General features: G+C 34.7%; 1 protein-coding gene across 1 annotated transcript in view; it reads right to left on the reverse strand.

Moving 5' to 3' along the window:
• Window positions 1-527: 527 nt before the first annotated feature.
• Window positions 528-20,087, reverse strand: part of SGPP1 (sphingosine-1-phosphate phosphatase 1) — a 34,066-nt gene continuing 14,506 nt past the window's right edge. Inside the window, exons 2-3 of the mRNA XM_039242151.1 lie at window positions 13,834-13,923; window positions 528-2,419 (exon numbers count right to left, since the gene is read on the reverse strand). Of these exons, the coding sequence (XP_039098082.1) occupies window positions 1,868-2,419; window positions 13,834-13,923 (642 nt within the window). The 3' untranslated portion in view covers window positions 528-1,867. The remainder of the gene's footprint in view (window positions 2,420-13,833; window positions 13,924-20,087) is intronic.

The following is a 20,087-nucleotide window of genomic DNA, read 5'->3' on the forward strand; positions in this document are numbered from 1 at the left end:
ATGGAGCTATCATAGGACAGAAAATAATAAATCACAAAAAAATGGCATATTTTCAAATACCTTTTAAGCTAGATATAAAAATTAATAAGATAGCATAGACCCAAATTATGGTAAATAGTTTCTAAAATTCAGTTCATTAAACACATTTTGAAAGAAAAGTTCTTTGCACATTTTCCAACGTACCGATATGTTCCTAAATGCCTTGGTTTCCAACTATTAGCTAAAGGTCCCAAATTTAGTTGTTTTACTTAAAATTATCAGATTCAATGTTGGTAAAAATTACCATGTCCCTAAATTCTCAATCAGAATTATAAAAATATGAGCTCAAATAGTTATGCTGTCCAAAATAGAAACATCTTAAGTGATACTTCTGGATAATCAGACAGATATTGCACTAAAGTCAGTAATTCCATACCTGATGCTCATTTATATGTAAAGTTAATTCTCTTCTTTAAGAAAAACTTACTACAAATAAACTTAATGTTAACCTAATTACAATTACACTTCAAAATATAAAGGCACAGACAGAAGAATAAAGAATAGTTTAATACCCAAATTTTCCACTGTGAAAATAATAAAAATTGAAAAAATAATAGGATCTAAAATACTGATACTTTTAGATTTTATAATTTACCTTAAGTAGCTAATAAATGGTTATTAAAAGTTAACACTGCTAAATCCAATCCTTTCCAAATAATTCAGAAAAATGGTTTCTTTACAAATTAAGCATGTGCGTTGTTCCATCTATAAACTTCAACTACATTTCCACTCATTGGAAATATCTACCTGCAGTATAAACAATCAAGACAATGTACAAAAAATATACCTTGTTCCTAAGACTTACAATGCACAGAAAAATACCTACAAAAATGGAAATATTTATCCATTTAGCTTCCCAATAAATTAGTGAGAAAGTTTAGTCCCTTCCACATTTCTTTCGAAACAAAGGCTAAAGAATTGAGGGTGGCTTGCTTCTAGCCCTGTTAGTCTGACATGTGTTTTTAAAATATTTGCCTGATTATATGTAACTTAAGATAAAGATAGTATCTTATTTTTGCATCACAGTATACATGGCATTTCTTAATTCAGCAACAGAGAGGCACAATTAGCAAGCAATAAAATTCAGTACCTGAATTATTAAACAGATGTCCAGAACAACAGCAAATTAAGTACATTCAACACAGTGTACAGAATTAAAACAAACAAAACTGAAAGAAAGAAAAAAAAGAAAAAAACTAATTTTTCTGAAAATTTGGTCCATTAAAAATGCCTCCCATGTTCAACATCATGGGTAACATGAAAGATGATGGCAGTGTAAAAAGAGGCAGTAAAACATTATCTGGTGACATATGAATTCTGGTCTAGTAATTATGCAATTCAATTAGGAAATGGCTCCCATAGTAAATAAATGTTAAATATATCTGTTAATAACAACATGCCTGTATTAAATCCAAATATACAGGCACACTGTTTGCATATTATTATTGATTTTATAATACAGCCCCACAGTTTAAAATAACTTAGGTATATTATTTCATATATAACATATATTAAGATACATAATGTGAATTATGTATCTTAATATATATTATATATAACTCAAATTCCTAACAGCATAAAACTCTCCAAACATTACATGAACATTCTAATGGATACTTATCATTTTCTCAGTGTTAAAATAGCTCAGCTCACCTAAAACAATATCTGGGTGTGCAATGATAAGATGCACTGACTCTTACGAATTTACTTAAATAATTATTTAAGTTAAATTCCTGCAAAAGCCTACCTCTGATTTGGCTTTTAACTAGAATATATTTTTAGATATCAGTAACTGATACCCTCCTTTCTTATAAACAGTATTTCTGCATCAAGAGATACCAATAAAGAAAAATAGATAAGGAACCAAAAATGTGATAGAGAAACCAACCATTCCATAGGTAATATACCGATAAGGAAGTTCAACTTCCATGTGTTGTCTTGCTTTTCGAATATCATCACATGGTATACTGAAGATTTTACAGGCTAAAGGAATGGTGATCCTTTTCATTATATCTCTGACTATTAGTACAAATACCATCCCGATGAAGATGCGCAGTATGGCTTTTCCAAACACAGTCACAGTAATGGGGGTCAGAGCTAACGGTAGCATATCCAGAGAAGGATCTAATATTAGACCCACGTTATGGCTAAGATGAGATCCACATGCAATTCCAGCACCACTTCCTAGAATCTCAGCTGTGTCTCCTCGGGATGTACTCCAGGTGTCAAGAGTGAAAGAAAAGATCCCCAAGGCTAAATGAAGCCCGATGATGATTAATGGGGAATATTTTTGAGTTTGGTTGAAGTTGTCAATCAGGTCCACAAATGGATAGAAGATAGCTAAGATTAAAATGGTATATAGGAATCCGGCAATAATATCCTGGGAAAAGAGAAAAGTAAAGTTGTTCAGCATAATACTATTTTTGACATTTAAAAACATATATTTCACATTTTAAATGTTAGTAAATATAAAGTTTTCAGATGTCACATATTCAAACTAAACCTTACTGACTATATAATAAATACTAAAAATGTTTAGTGATAATAAAAAGATTAATGTGATAATAATAATGAAAGTATTTTGTTTTTGGGGTGCTTGGGTGGCTCAGTCATTTGAACACCTGACTCCTGAATTCAGTTCAGGCCCTGATCTCATGGTTCATGCGATCAAGCCCAATATCAGGCTTTGTGCTTACAAGTGCACAACTTGCTTGGGATTCTCTCTGTCCCCCTCTCTCTACCCATTGCCTGTTGGTGCACACGCATGTGCGCGCGCACCCTCTCTCTCAAAATAAACACCTTTTTAAAAAGTAAAAGTATTAGGTTTTCATAATTCTACCTTTTTATAAATTAACTACATATACACTATATAAAATTTATATGTAAATCCTTAACAATAAACTCTGCCTAAATTGTGTAGTTTTTTTTTTAACTCTTTAAAAATTTATTTTATTAGGAGAGAGAGTGCAAGCAGTGGAGGGGCAGAAAGAGACGAGGAGAGAGTGAATCCAAAGCAGGCTCTGTACCTGCAGTGTGGAGCCCAGCGTGGGGCTGGAAATCCAGGAACCATGAGATCATAGCCTGAGCAGAAACTACAAGTCAGAAACTTAACCAACTATGCCACCCAGGTACTGCATGTGTAGTTTTGATTTCTAGGAAGTAAGCCTACACAGCTGGCCCTTAAACAGTGTGAGGATGGGGGTACCAACCTCCACATACAGTGGAAAATTCATATGTAACTTTGACTCCCCAAAACTTAATAGCCTCCTATTGACCCGAAGCCTTACCAATAACTAAAAGTCAATTAACACATATTTTTTAATGTTATGCATATTATATACTGTATCCTTATAGTAAAGTAACTAGAGAAAGGAAAATGTTAAGGAAATCGTAAGAGAAAAGACATTCAGTACTATAAAAAAATCTGCATATAAGTAGACTTGTGTAACTTAAACCCATGTTGTTAAAGGGTCAACCGTAGCTGCCTAATGTTTTTCTGTCTTAAAATTTTTATTAGGTAATAATTGGTACATAGAAAAAGATATGTAGAATGTATATTAGGTTATAAAATTAATAACTATGAAATCACTGCTGCATAAAAGATCATATTACCAGTACTTTGAATCTTTTGGTATGCTGTCTCCCAACTCTTATTACTCTCTACCCTCTGCAAAGGCAATTATAAACCTGAGCAAACATTTCTAATAAATTTTAATTTGATAAACAAGTGATAACCTGCAATACAAGTAGTACATGATGCCAAATGTCACATGATCATAACTGAGCCAATGATTCTTGAAATTCGCTTTGATATATGAGTGCTTTGGATTACAAGCATGTTTCTGGAACAAATTATGCTCACAAACCAAGGTTCTATTGTACTTGTTAAAAACTTTCATCACATATTTCCAAACAAAAATGATCTAGTTTTGCTTCTTTCTGAGCTTATAAAAATGTTATATAGTACAAAGTCTGTTTTGACTTGCTTTTTACAGAAGTTAACATAAGTCTTCAAGATTCATTCTTTATATGTAGTTGGAGGTCATACACTTTCACAACTGTGTAATACTTTGCTGTGTGATTATACAGTTTACTTATTTTCCCACTGGTGGTCATTTAAGTTGTTCACAGGTTTTGGATTAGTTTACTGGTTAGGGTTGATCTTGAGGGCTTTCTTAATTAGTATCTATTCTTAAACCAACCAGGAATATTATAAACAGTGCAACCATGTTTTTAGTTTCTATGCTGCCTGGCATGGGCCTGCAAGAGTTTCCTAGGAACAGAATGGCAGAACCACAGGATATGTGCATGTTCCATTTTATATGACTAAAAATTTCCATCCCATCAGTTGTTGGCACTTTGTGATGTTTAGATTGCATTTTCCTGATCCTGATTATTAATTATCTTTTTGTAAGCTTTTTTTTTAATAAGACTTATTTTTCTTTTTTTAATGTTTTATTTATTTCTAGGGGAGAGAGAGAGAGACAGAGTGAGCAGGGGAGGGTCAGAGAGAGAGGGAGTCACAGACTGAAACAGGCTCCAGGCTCTGAGCTGGCAGTCAGCACAGAGCCCGACGCGGGGCCCGAACCCATGAAACGCGAGATCATGACCTAAGCGAAAGTCGGACGCTCAACCGACTAAGCCACCCAGGCACCCCTGTAAGATTTTGAGTTACTCCTTTTCTGTAATGTAATGTATATTTGTGTCTTTTTGCAACCGTTCTTTTAGATTTTCTTTTTCTTGCTGATTTACATGATTTTTTTAATATTGTCTTCATATATAAATCCTTTATCAATATTATGTTCTGTAAGCATCTTTTTTGGATTTCATAGGCTGCCTTTTCATTTTCTTTATGGCACCTTTTGATGAAAGAAGTTATAAATGTAATGTAGTCATATTTATCATTTATCATGTTTAAGAAAGCCCTCCCTACCACAAGATCATACAGGTATACTATTCAAAGAGTTTTTAGGTTTGGCTTTCACATTTAAGACTTCAGTATATCCTCAAATTTTTGCCATTGTCCTCATTGTGCAAAAGTTCAATGAATTTGTCATAGATCAGCAGAGTCAACAGTACAATGCACTGTTCTAAACTATATAAAATTCTAAATCAGAATACTATGGAATACAAGAACAGCTGAAGATAGAGACAGTTATTAAAGAGAGTAAGAACTCAATATGCAGCTAAAAATTTTGAAGAATTTAAGTTCTTTAACCACCACCTTCCTGGGAAGCCTATCACATTGTAAATACTCAAATATTTACTGGATGGATGAATAAAACAATGAATCCCATACAGGAATTCATCTATTCTAACAAAATCTACTAAATGACTTATAAGTGAATCTTTACTATGTTTTTCAACAATTACATAACAGGTATCATTAGAAAAACATTTTAAAAATTTATTTCTACATAGAACAAGTTTTTGCTGATATTTTCCAATTCAAAAATATGAAATGAGATTATTTAAAAGTAATTGTATTCTCTTTATATAAGTGACTGCTTTGATAGTATATATCTTTCAAAGATATAAGCAACTAAAATGTTCATAAAACTATGAACTAAGGCAATATCACTTGTGATTTCACACTTCATAGAAGGACATATAAAGCATTTCATATCTGGCTTCTGCCTTATCATAACACTTCAATCCCAGGGGCTGCTGGTTGGCTCAGTCAGTAGAGCATGTGACTCTTGATCTTGGGGTTCCAGCCCGATGTTGGGTGCAGAGATTACTTAAAAATAAAAAGATTCTTAAAAACAAACCTTTCAATGCCAGGTCCCATAATTAATTTTAGACTATTTCTCTCATCTTGGAATTATCTTTCCTCCTATATTTTAGGAAAACCATTACATATCTTGAGATTCTGTAAGGGCACCTATCTTCTCCATAAGATTTCTCTTCTCCTACCCCATAATAGGGAATTTCCTTCTCTTTATCTCCATAGCCTCGCTACAAAAGTTACCACATTGTTTTCCATTTTTTGCTTTCTATTTCTATCAGAAAACCAAAGCTTCACAACCTCTGTACCCTTTAAAAGTCACTCAGGAACATTACAAATATTGATGCCTGGGCCAATCCTCAGAGATTCTGATTTAACTGAATTGAAGTGGGAGTAGGGCATCAATTTTTTAAAAATGTATATTTATTTTTGAGAGAGAGAGTGCAAAAGTGGAGGGGCAGAGAGAAAAGAGAAAGAGAATCCCAAGTAGGCTCCACACTGTCTACACAAACCCCAATGTGGGGCTTGAACTCAACGAACAGTCATCATGACCTGAGCATAATCAAGAGTTGGACGCTTTACTGACTGAGCCACCCAGGACCTGGGAATCAATTTCTTTCTATTTAAAACAAACAAACAAACAAAAACAACTTCCTAGAGGCGCCTGGGTGGCTCAGTTGGTTAAGCTTCTAACTTCAGCTCAGGTCATGATCTCACAGTTGGTGAGTTCAACCCCCACATCAGCCTCTGTGCTGACAGCTCAGAGCCTGGAGCCTGCTTTGGATTCTGTGTCTTCCTCTCTCTCTGTCCCTTCCTCCACTTGTACTCTGTCTCTCAAAAATAAATAAAAATGTTAAAAAATATACTTTTAAAAAAGATAAAAATTTTTAAAAAGCTCCCCAGTGACTCTATTATGCAGCTCTAATTGAGGAACCACTGCATTACATATTTAGACAGTGATTTCTCAAAAGCAAAGTCTTTATCTTATTTATACGTATGTACCCAATGGCTGACACATAGTAAGTAGGCATTAAATATTTGGTTAGTTAAACTGAGACAGAGGAATTCTTTAGTTTCATCATATTGACTATATAATCCTGCTTGATAAGAACTCTGTATGAAAAATAGATGAAACATAATTTCTTCAGTTTAGGCTAATGACATTTTCAGGGAATAATATTATCTGCACTGAAAACACTGTTCTAATACTTTACATTTAGGGTCATATTTGATCCTCATAAACACCTTGATATGGCTTACCTGGAACAATCTCATTTTGCTCTCCTCTGTTGTCCCCAAAATAAATATTAAAAATGCCTTTTTCCCCCTTTCAAGGAGTGTCCAAATTTAATAAAAAGTTATGGTTACCTTAATTAGCCAGTTTTTATTTTGTTTTATTTTAGTTTATCTTATTTTATTTTAATGTCTATTTATTTATTTTGGGAGAGTGAGAGAGAGAGACAGAAAAGGCCAACCAGACTCCACGCTGTCAGCACAAAACCCAATACGGGGCTTGAACCCACAAACCATGAGATTATGACCTGGGCCGAAATCGAGAGTCAGATGATTAACCGACTAAGCCACCCAGGTGCCTCTAGCCAGTTTTTAAGTAAAGAAAACTGGACTAATGTCATAGAGCTAGGTATTTAATCTGATGGATTAAAGGCACTCAATACATTTGTTGGAAAAAAATGAATATTCAGTATCAGGAATTATATCCTGGAGAAACAAAAGAAATTTTCAAATTTTTTCAACATGAGGGCTTCCATGAAAACTCAGATACATACTAAAAGTTACCTAAGAATTCTGATTAATTGAATTTTACTGCAGTTACTCAAAGAGTCCAAAAGTGACCCAAATTCTGACCATACTTTTGGATATGGAAATCTCAAAGTATGACTGTCAGACCTCTATTCTTCATATTTCAGATCACTAATTTCCATAGAATTACGCTTTTATGAGGTTATATTCCTTTGGTTGCTATCCTACCCTTTCTTCCCTACCTTGTAATTAAAGGCACAGATCTTGTGAAATAACTACAGGATTTTGGCTATCAGAATAGAAGCTGTTGCTCTATTTCTTATTTAAATTTCATGACAGGGTGCCTGGGTGGCTCAGTTCTTTGAGCATCTGACTTTGGCTCACAGTCTATGAGTTCATGCCCCAAATTCAGCTCACTGCTGTCAGCACAGAGCCTGCTTTGGATCCTCTGTCCCCCTTTCCCTCTGCCTCTCCCCTGCCTCTCAAAAATAAAGAAACATTAAAAAAAATAAATTTCATGATTCAAAACTGTCATAATATGCTAATGTGGAAATGTCTAAGCCTTATAATCCTCAGAATGTGTACCAAGTTAGATTTTAAAATGACAATTGATGAATTATTTATACAAAACCATATATAATACATTCACTGTAAAGTTAAGTGAAAGGAAGGGTTAATAGCTCTGAGGTTAGCAATTTTTTTAATTATAATTTTTTTTTACCTTAGAAAATGGAAAATCAATTAATTGACTTTTAAGGATATTTTTACATTTGACCACTTTTTAAAGGTTTTTTTATGTTTATTTATTTATTGAGATTTAGAATGCCAAGCAGGCTCCACACTGTCAGCACAGAGCCCAATGTGGGGCTTGACCTCAAGAACTGTGAGATCATGACTCAAGCCAAAATCAAGTTGGACACCTAACCAACTGAGCCACCCAGGTGCCCCCTATTTTTTTTTTTTAGTTTTAATTTATTCTTTATTTAAGTAATCTCTACACCCAAAATGAGACTTGAACTCACAACCCTGAGATCAGGAGTCACACACTCCTCTAGCTGAGCCAGGTGTACCTACATTTGATCACCTTAAGAATTCTTAAAAATAATTCAAAACAATTATAATTCTAGAAATATATTTCAGAATGACATAAAATATCCAAAATTTGTTGTCCTCAATTTTTTTTGTAGAGCTCCATGAATATTAAACTTAGATTGTTACAAGACTCTATACAAATCTACCTCCCTCTTCTGACTGAGTTATTAGTTATTTATAATATTACCCTGAATAGTAAGGAGCACCTGGGTGGTTCAGTTGGCTAAGCATCTGACTCTTGGTTTGGGCACAGGTCATGATTTTATGGTTCATGAGTTTGAGTCCCACATTGGGCTCTGTCAGTGTATAGCCTGCTTGGGATTCTCTCTCTCTGCCCCTCCCCTGCTTGGTCTCTTTCAAAATAAATAAATAAACTAAAAAAAAAAAAAAAATAGTAAGGGCAAACTGAACTTCCATGCAACAAACCAGAAGGAAGGAAGGAATTAATTAAGGGCATAAACATGGTAGCTATCACTATGCTATCAATTTAATGTATAACATTAAAATGTATACTAAGTGGTTTTAAGCATTACAGCACAAAGTATGTAATAAAGAAAAGTTAATATTAGAGGTAGCAAAAAGAGTTTAAAGTAGCAAATTAAAAAATAAAACTTAGCAAATAATTTTAGATACTAATCACAGATGACTTATATGCCCTCAAAGTTAATAGATAATTACACATTTGAATGGAATATTCAAGGTTATCAAATTTATGGAAGAAGGTATTAAATACCATAAATTCACCAAAGATTTATTACATATTAAGTCTAAAATTTTATCCTTTTCATTTCTTCTGATCAGGAAGTAAACCCAGAGAGGCTGGTGATTTGCTGAGATTAGAATTCCAGGCTCCTGTCATATCCTAGTAAATTACTGGGGTTTTTTCAATTTTATTTTATTTTATTATTTAATTTTATATTTGAGAGAGAAAGAGTACACGCACAAATGGGGGAGAGGAGCAGAGGCAGAGAGAGAGAATCTCACGTGGGGGCTCGATCCCACAACCCTGGGATTGTGACCTGAGCCAAAATCAAGAGTTGGATGCTCAACCAACTGAGCCACCCAGGCACCTCAATTATAACATATTTTAGGTGTCTTGCTTTTTTTTCAATATGCTAGTACACTATTATAAGTATACTATCAAGGATAGATTTTGAAACATTTATCTTTAAAGTTCAGATTTAATATGTGATCATTATAGTAAAACTAGAAAATACAAATAAATAATAACAAGTAGTTTTTTTGTTTTAAAATTTTATTCATTTTTGAGAGACAAAGAGAGACAGGGGAGGGGTAGAGAGAGAGGGAGACAGAATCCAAAGCAGGCTCCAGGCTCTGATCTGTCAGCAAAGAGTAGGATGTGGGGCTCAAATTCACGAATGTAAGATCACGACCTGAGACGAAGTTGGATACTTGACTGACCAAGTCACCTAGGTGCCCCAACAAGCAGTTATTATCCAGGAACAGTTACTATTAAAACTCTAATGTTTACTGCTTTAGATCTTTCTCTGTAACAGGTTTTTGGGTTTTTGTGTATGTGTATATGATTGGTTAGATATTTTTTCTTCTTATAAAAATGGGTTTGGGGGGTCCGTAATACTTTATAATCTCATATTATAGTCTTTCCACCCATACACATATAAATTTTTCAGGACAATTTTCGGTAAGTGGATTTACAACATATTCATAATTTTACTAATATAGAAACAAAACAGTAGTTTGACAAGTACCTAGTCTAGTAACTTAATAATGGTCTGTTTTTATTAATTTAATTTTTTTACGTTTATTTATTTAGAGAGAGAGAGAGACTGTGTCCACAACATGAGCCAGGGAGGGACAGAGAGAGGAAGAGAAAGAAAATCCCAAGCAGGCTCCATACTGTCAGCATAGAGCCTGATGAGGGGCTCAATTCCATGAACCATGAGATCATGACCTGAGCTGAAACCAAGAGTGGGGTGCTTAACTGACTGAGCTACAGAGGTCCCCCATGGATTTAAGTTTTGAGAGCTAGATTTATAATAAATAAAGAAAAAACAGATGTAGTAACTCCTCTATACTTTGCTTGGAATTAAGAAAATCAATTTAGGAAAGTAGGCGGATGTTGAAAATAAACTAAGCTGTTGCTCTTTGTGTTGTAACAAAAACACACAAACTTCTGGCAAATACTGAAAGAAGTGTTCATTATAAATTATTTAGAATACGTTATAAGACCTCTCTTCTTGTGTTAATGAAGACATTCACTTAATAATAATAGGTATCTAAGCACCTATTAGCAGCTTGTAGGGCACACTGCCTATAGTTCCATACTAATTTCACAATAAATAGTAAGGATGCAAATTATGATTACGAAAATAGTTAAAGGGGCACCTGGGTGGCTTAGGAAGCAAGCATCAGTCTCCTGATTTCAGCTCAGGTCATGATCTCAAGGTTCATGAGATCGAGCCCTACGAAGGGCTCTGTGCTGACAGCATGGAGCCTGCTTGTGATTCTCTCCCTCTCTTTCTGTCTTCCCACCCCACTTTCTCTCTCTAAATAAAGAAATAGAACATAATTCAAATTGCAGGTAATTACTGAAATATTAAAATACAGGAAAAAGTTAAAATTGCGGGAATATATTAGATCCATAATGTAAGAAAGGGGAGGTTCATTATAGGTATATTCTCATACATCAACTATCAAATAATAAGCAATATATTACTGATTAGGAATAATTGTGGTTATAACACAGGATCATAGTTTACAATGTTTGCAAATCACTCATGATTTTACTTTTAAAAGGAAAACAAAAAATAAATAAAAAATAAAAGGAAAAAAATTTGTAATATTACACATAATAAGTCTGGTCTGAATGAAATTGATGAAACATTCTATGGAACAAGAAGGGTTTTGAATAAAGGACTAGGATTACTAGACTTATGATTTGAAAAATAATACATCAATATTTTTATGTCAGCTGATGCTAAAACAGAAATCCAATATATAAAAACTGAACTGAACTCAACTTGAATGTTTGATCAAGCTACTCAACATTTTTTTTAAAGAACACATATTTTATTATTTTTAATTTTTTTAATTTTTATTTTTTTAAGTTTATTTATTCATTTTGAGAGAGACAGAGCAAGCAGCGGAGGGGCAAAGAGAATTCTAAGCAGGCTCTGCCCTGTCAGGATGAAACCCAATGTAGGGCTCGGACTCCAGAACCATGAGATTATGACCTGAGCTGAAACCAAGAATCAGACGGTTAACTGACTGAGTCACCCAGGGGCCCCAAGAACACATCTTTTAGATTACATATTAAATATTTTCAGATTCTTATTCTTTTTATTATGATAATAAGCCTAAAGGTAATATTATCTAATAGCTTTACTTTCAAGAAATAGCAGGGACCCACTTTTTATCTGTCAAAGATGCACAACCATTTGGTAGATTTTTAGGAGCAATATAACTAACTTCTGGAGTTGAAAGAGAATAATTAACAAGGAACAGAAATGGATAACATTTTCCTGTGACAAATACCAGATATGATATAAAAATGATACAGGGGGCACCTGGGTGGCTCAGTCAGTTAAGTGTCTGACTTCAGCTCAGGTCATGATCTCATGGTTTGTGGGTTCGAGCCCCACATTGGCTCTGTGCTGACAGCTCAGAGCCTGGAGCCTGCTTTGGATTCTGTATCTCCCTCACTCTCTGGCCCTCCCCTGTTGACACTCTTTTTTTCTTTCTCTCTCAAAAAATAAATAAATGCTAAAAAAAACTTTTAAAAAATGATACTGAGTCTTAAAAAGTTAGTAAAGATTAATCAGAAAGAAAGGTATATATAAATTCACAATTTGTATTAATACAATTATAAAAAGTTGAACACAAATAATTTGCTTATTAAAACAGTATTTTGAGACTTCTGGAAATTTACTAGTGAAAGGGCAGCTACTGGAGGCAAGCAATCCAAGTAAGAAATAGAAACCTAGTATTTCTACAGCTGTGAAATAAGCTAATTAGATACTTTCATGAGAGAAAATTCTAAAAGTGTTAAATTGTTGCAAAGGACAAGAAAAATTTGATATAGCCAGTTATAAATGTTTTGATCCCATGAATTAGTTCATATTTCTCCTCTTTTTTAGATGCTTATGTAGAGTGCAGTAAGTAACACTACACTTGATGCAAGGGATAGAGAGGAAACATAGTTACTTTTCTTATGTTGCTTATTGTCTAATGGGGGTGACATATAAGGAAAAAAGTAGTTGCAATGTGTCAGAATTATGCTCAGATGCTCTGGGAGAAAGGTCATCTAGCCAGTCTAGAGAAAGGCAAGATGGGGAATGTAACAAGGCTTTTAGGAGATAAGAAGGTTTTTTGTGAGTCCCGAAGAATGGATAATTAGCTAGACAAAGAAAGGGAAAAGGGTATTCCAAGCAGAAGTTACAACCTTCCATTTGCGTCTGAGGAAGCAGAAGTCATTCAGTATGGCATTGTATTTGTGGTTTGGAAGTAAGCGACAACAGAAGCCTAAACACCTTATGGAATGGGGTCAGACTGGAAGTAAGTAAGGCTACTGCTTCAGAAGCTACTACAGTCATCTGGTGATGGGACGGTGCCAGCCACAATGTCAAGGGAAGGGGAGAAAGGGAGGGGAGTAGCTGTGGCTAGAGTACAGGGTCCCTGTGCTGCTGCTCTGTACACTGAACAGCGTTCTCAAAATAAAGCTACTGTTGTAAGCCCTAAAAGACTGCTGGGGAAAAGAAGAAAACTAGAGTTTAATATGTAAATACAAGTGGCACCTGGATGGTTTAAGTTCATGCTGTTTCTAGTCAGTGGGTGCTTACTACTGAGTAGAGCTCGCCTTGATTTCTATATTCACACTGCTGCTTTGACTCTGGTGGAGAGGCACAAAAGAGCATGAGGAGGGAAATCAAATTGAGACTGGAAGGCGGGAGAAACCTTATTCCTTATCCTGAACATAATACTTGATGATTTGTGATTGCCGGGAATGGTTTCTAAAAAATACACGATTACTATGTTAAATGTTCACAAAACAATGTTAATATGTATATGTGTGTATATATATTTAATATTTTTTGGCAAAACAAAGAAGATTCATAATAATATTTTCTCAGGTTTCCTGTTAAGTTTGAAATGATTAAAAACTATAAAATAGCATTTTATAGTTTTTCATTTTCAGAAAAAAATAAAGCACTATGAACACAAATTTTCCTTACCAGAATGGAGTGCATTCCCATGTAAATTCTGCTTAGGCAAACTAGAGAACACCAGCAGGGAATAAGAATCAGTCCATATAGAAGAGGATACTAAAGGGGAAAAAAAGTAAAATGGGTTATATAAATTAGGTTAAATATAAACAAGGAAATAAAAAAAACAATATCACTATACCACAGAACGCCACAAAAATAAGAACTAAGTGTTTTTACTCCCCATTGTATTCCTAGCACCTAAGGCTAAGCATGGCACATAGCTGACATTTAAGAAATACTTCTGCATTATTTTTTTTTAACTTTTGCATTTGTGCATTTGCACAAATGAATGAAATCTGATGTTTCTACATTCTTCAATTTTGAGAACTGGCTCATTTTCATTTCTACAGTAAAGACTTAATCACCCGCATGCTTCAGAAGAAAAACAGATAGGAGACATATTTTTCATATGGCTCCAAACTGGAAATCTCTCTGGAGTAGTGCTTGAATCTGCTCCCTGTAAGTGTCCTCGCCTCCCTGGGGAGGAAGACTGAGCAGTATCTCCCAGTTCCATCAGTGACTGCTATTTGTAGTTTCTGCTGATATTTCCCCATCTTCTTTTCAATATTCAACAACTTGTCATTTGTTTTCCACTTCTCCCTTCCACTAAAATTTCAAATGGTAACCTTTTTAGAAGATTTATGGGGTGAAACTGGCATCAGAAAATCTTAAAAAGGGAAAAAATATAGACAACTCTTGGTATCAAGGGCACTAGTGTTAAGAGTTGGCTTTGAATCTCCTTACATTAGAGGGATGGAGCAAATGATGGATGGCCATGGTGGCAAGACTGTGAAAGAAAAAGAAGGGGGGCACATCTGAGGCAGTTTATGCTCTATAATTTCAAATTTCTCCATAAAATTGAAGTCAATGTGGATCAATTCAATAAGAAATCAACATGGTTCAATGAGAAGTGGGGTTGGAAGAAGGGAATTAAGTAAGGTTGCAAGAAGAGTGGTACAGATTTCATATGTATTTGTTTTGATTTGACTTCTGCATTTCACATAGCCACCACTTTCTTGAAATTCTAAATACCCTTGATATCTACAGTATCACAGTCTCCTGGTTCCTCTTTTACCATCTCTTTTCTTTTTCTGTGTTTCCCACACAAGAGCCTATCTTCCTGTTCTTGTTCCTTAAACACTGGCATAAATAAATAAAGATTTTGCCCTTAGTACTTACTGGTAGTCTCTGCTTTTCTTATTTGTTAGCTACTACTTTGTAAGCTGAAACCTATCCATTTCCCTGGGTTAAGAACCATATAGCCATCTCCTGCATGCATCTTCACACTGAGGTCTCTACGGAGTAATTTAAACTCACTATACTTCAAACCAATGTCATCATCCTACCACCCAAACTTATTCCCCCTCTCATATTCTCTATTTCACTCGGAAATCTCACAATCCACATAATAACCAAATAAACATGAATTATTCTTGATTCCTTCTTTATCTCTTATATTAAACCAATAATCAAGTCTTGCTGATTTTACCTTCTAAGTATTTCTTGATTCTTTTTTTTTTTTTTTTTTACATTTATGTATTTTTGAGAGACAGAGTAAGACATAGTGTGAGGGGAGAAGGGGCAGAGAGAGAAGGAGACACAGAATCTGAAGCAGGCTCCAGGCTCTGAGCAAACATTCAGCACAAAGCCTGATGCGGGGCTCGAACCCACAAACCATGAGATCATGACCTGAGTCGAAGTCGGACGCTTAACCAACTGAGCCTCCCAGGTGCCCCAGTATTTCTTGATTCTATCATCTCTTCTCCACTCTCCTTAAACTGTCCTTATTTAGATCCTCCTAGTTTCTTTTCTAGGCTCTACCTACATCTCCAGCCATTCTTCCTCGTACATGAGGAACTTGGTTGATGGGGCAGACAGACGTGACTATATGAGGTAAGTGCTCAGACAGTAATCTAAAAATTCAGATGGAGTCTAAGGGATGGGCACTTTACTTAAAGATGTTAACAAAATCGTCCAGATAAAGCTAAGATCCAAATTGTCCTGAGAGATAAGTAGGATTTAACCTTTAGAAAAAAGGAGTGAGTGCAGAGCAAAAAAGATAAAAGGTATTACAGACAGTAGGAACACTGTGAGCAAAGGCTTGTAGGCAAGAAACAGTAAGTAGTGTGGTTTTCTAGGGGAATAAGTTTACTCTTTTGCTGGGGGAAGGCACTAAATAATAAACAAAATATGCAAATTATATATAAAATATATATAAATTATATTAAATTATATAAATAATATTCTAAAATGTGTTAATTACTTTGGAGAAATAAAAGGAGAACAGGTGTTGAAATACTAATGTTCATCAAATATTCCTTATGCTCCTCTATATTTTCAGGTTCCCTTGCAGTTAGATAGGGACCATGTGATTAGTTTGGCCAATGAGCTGGGATAAAAGTGGCTTATGCCACTTTCAATCATTCTATGATCTCTCTCTTCCCTATAAATGCAACCCTGGACGCCACACGCCGAGATGGGTCACAAGATAGGCAAACTTCCATCAGCCTGGGTCTCTGAAGTCCAGATAGTTTCACTGGTGAATTTTACCAAATATTTAATATCAATCTTTCTCAAGTTCTTCCTCTTGATTTCAGCTCATGTCATGATCTCACAGTTCGTGAGTTTGAGCCCTGCATCGGGTTCAATGCTGACAGCTCAGAGCCTAGAGCCTGCTTCGGATTCTGTGCCTCCTCTCTTTCTGCCCCTCCCCCACTTGGGCTCTGTCTGTCTCTCAAAAATAACAAAACATTTAAAAAAATTTTAAATAAGAATAATATTAATATACAGTTTCTAAAACAAAGTAAATTGTATAGAAATATAAAAACCTCCCCCTCTCAAAATAAATATATAAACTTTGAATAAACTTTATCAAGAAAGCAAGCAGGCTCCATGCTACCAGAGTAGAGCCTGACGCCAGGCTCCAATTTGTGAAATTGTGAGATCATAACCTGAGCCAAAACCAAGAGTCTGATGCTTAACCAACAAAGCCACCCAGGTGCCCCCATAAATAAAAATTTTCAAAAATATTATACACTGGGGGGGAGGGGGTGGGGAGGGGATAATATTACATACCATGACCGAGTGGGATTTATCACAGAAATTCAAGGGTGGTTCTACAAAGAAAAATCAGTGTAATAAATTGTATTAACAGAATTAAGAAAATAATATACATAATCATCCTTCATAATAAAAGGATTTAAAAAAACTAGAAAAGAAGAGAATTTCTTCAACATGATAAAAGGCATTTATGAACTACCTACGGATAACATACTCAATGGTGTAAGAGTAAAAGATTCCCCAAGATTAGAAACAAGACAAGATATTCCTGATTATCTCTTTGGAAACCAGAGTAGAAACAACAGAAACTTAGTAAATTCAGTCTTCCAGGCAGTTTCCAATTCATTAATTTATTCGAATTCCAATCTGTCAAAGAATTTTTTTATCTAATTGTGTCTTAGATAATCTAGCCCTGCTTGCTACAAGGCCCCAGAGAATTTCTCCAGTGTCTAATATGGAATTCTGTGGAGAGTTGTTTTCTAAAAAACAGGAATTTTTAAAATTTCCAAAGTAAAAAAAATTTTCAAGTCTCCAGGGTTGGGAGCAAATCTAGTCTGGGATGGCAAGAGCTCTTCTTGACCTGCGTCAGCACTTGGGAGACTGGAGTGGGAGCAATTAAGTACAGTAATTTTCAAAATGCAAAAGGCATTGTAATGGGAAACTTAAACTGTTTTCTCCACATTGGCAAATTTAGCAATTCTATAAGAGTTCTGTAAGAGCCCTAGTTTCTATTTTTAAAAGAGTCATCTTCCTCTTTCCCTCTATAACAATCTAACCAACCTCTCTCTCACTTGTGATAGACACATATTTGTTATTTTGTCCTCCACTTGACTATTCCTCTCTACCCTTAATTCCTACCCAATCCAGTCCTTTATTACTGACAAATAAACTGACTGGATTTTTTTAAAAGCTAAAAGTGATGTTAGAACAAATAAATGTCAATTTGTTCTTTACTGAAGCATTAGTAGATTAAATAATTTTACTTAACATAAAACTTACTGTGTACCAGGCACTATCCTAAGAGCTTTATAAATATTAGCTCATTTAATCAGAACAACCCTATGAGGTAGATATTCTAATTTAAATGAAACTGAGGCCAAAAGAGGTCCAAGATTAAACAGGTATTAAGGTATGGAGCTGAGATTTAAACACTGAGAGTCTAATTCCGAAGTCTAAGCTCTTAACCACTATTTACTAAGCTGTCCTTTATGTATAAAGTGTGTTGTTATATTCCTTATATCCCTAGGATAAAGCAGATTATCACTCAGATATTTTTTACATAGATTTTTCCTTAGAATGGACGCTAGGTACAAACTTTACTTACTTAGAGGCAGAAGGGATCTTGAAGATATTAATTCCTCTCCCCTCCTCTCTCTTTACAGATAAGGAAACAGAGGCAGAGATGCCTAATAACATTTAGTATTATATTCCATTGGTCTATCCTGATGTCTTCCAATTTACCATGCTTACACTATATAATAGTGTAAAGTATTTTACACTATACAATGGTGTAAAGTATTTTATACTATACAATAGTGTAAAGTATTTTATACTATACAAATAGTAGTAATTTTAAGTTTGGTAGCAGTTCCTAGTTTCTATTTTCTTTTTCTTTTTTTTTTACAGACTGTTGAGCTTTATCTGCTAATTTTATGTTATTTCCTCTAATAAGAGGGTTTTTTCTTATATTTTTAGGACTTCTCAAAAAAGCTGAAAGAAGGGGCGCCTGGGTGGCTCAGTTGGTTAAGCATCCGACTTCAGCTCAGGTCATGATATCACGGTTCATGAGCTTGAGCCCTGCATCAGGCTCTGTGCTAACAGCTCAGAGCCTGGAGCCTGCTTTGGATTCTGTGTCTCCCCCTTTCTCTGGCTTTCCCCTTCTCATGCTCTGTCTCTCTCTCTCTCTCAAAATAAACAAATATTAAAAAAAATTTTTTAAGCTGAAACAAGTCCTTCACATTATTTTCAAATTAATAAAAATTTACCAAACTGAAAACTGATCACACAACCTTCTAGATGCTTTTAATTTCATACCACTGTCTAATCTTTCCATTGCACAGTCTATGACAGGAACTCTTATCTAAACATTTCCTTCAGTTATTATACCAAACAGTTTTATTCTTTTTTTTTTTACGTTTATTTACTTTGGAGAGACAGAGAGAGACAGAACGCAAGCTCGAACCCACAAACTGCGAGATCATGACCTGAAACAAAGTCGGACGCTCAACCGACTGAGTCACCCAGGCGCCCCCCAAATGTTTTATTCTTACTGATATACTTTCTTTAACTATTTATCACACATAATCAGAATATTTTTTATATTGTGGCATTTGCCATTCACATTCATTGAGGTTAGGAAAAAAAGTCAATAAAATGATTTGCCATTAAAGCAATTACAAAAACTCTCTTCAACAAAATTTACAATTTTCAGAGTAATTTAAACATGGGACAAAGGCAGGCACCAGGAAAAAATTGTGTTTTGAAGTCAAGAAATAGATAGTGTATATGTAAACAAGAGATGACAAGGATACCACATCAATGATACCTGCTTCTCATATCCTGGTAGCGGAATAAAAATTGATGCACCCTTTTGGAAAGCCATTTTGCCAATATATAAAAGAGTCTAAATGTTCATATACATTGACGCAGTGATCTCCCTCCCAGAATTCTATACCAAAGACATAGAAATGTGAGCAAGGATTCATATACAAAAATGTTTATCATAAAATTATATGTACAATATAGCAATGAATTAATCAATATTGACTATACTGTAGTAGTTTAAAATATGGGTTTTTGGAGCTACACAGATCTGGTTCTAGCCATTTACTATATGCATTTATTGGGACTCTGAAAAATGGAAATAATAAGATCAACTTACGTTGAGAAAAAAGGTGTAATATAAAGATATTGAGTATGTCACTGAACCTTAAGGCAAAAGGAGGCTAAGCTTCATAAAGAAACTGCAACTATAAATGGTCACAGAACCATCACTTTTTTTTACATAGCCACTTCATCTTTTTCTGTGTAGCAGCTTTTCTGTTCTTTAGTCCACATGGAAGATGGAGGTTTTTCGATTTACTTCTTTAGTGAAGAAACCTAACCAAACTCAATCTCTGATTTGAGAAAATATGGTGGCCCTAAAGGTGAGGGACCCTTAG

This window comes from Hyaena hyaena, unplaced genomic scaffold, assembly GCF_003009895.1.
Source record: "Hyaena hyaena isolate Hyena2069 unplaced genomic scaffold, ASM300989v1 scaffold_208, whole genome shotgun sequence".
Taxonomy (NCBI): domain Eukaryota; kingdom Metazoa; phylum Chordata; class Mammalia; order Carnivora; family Hyaenidae; genus Hyaena; species Hyaena hyaena.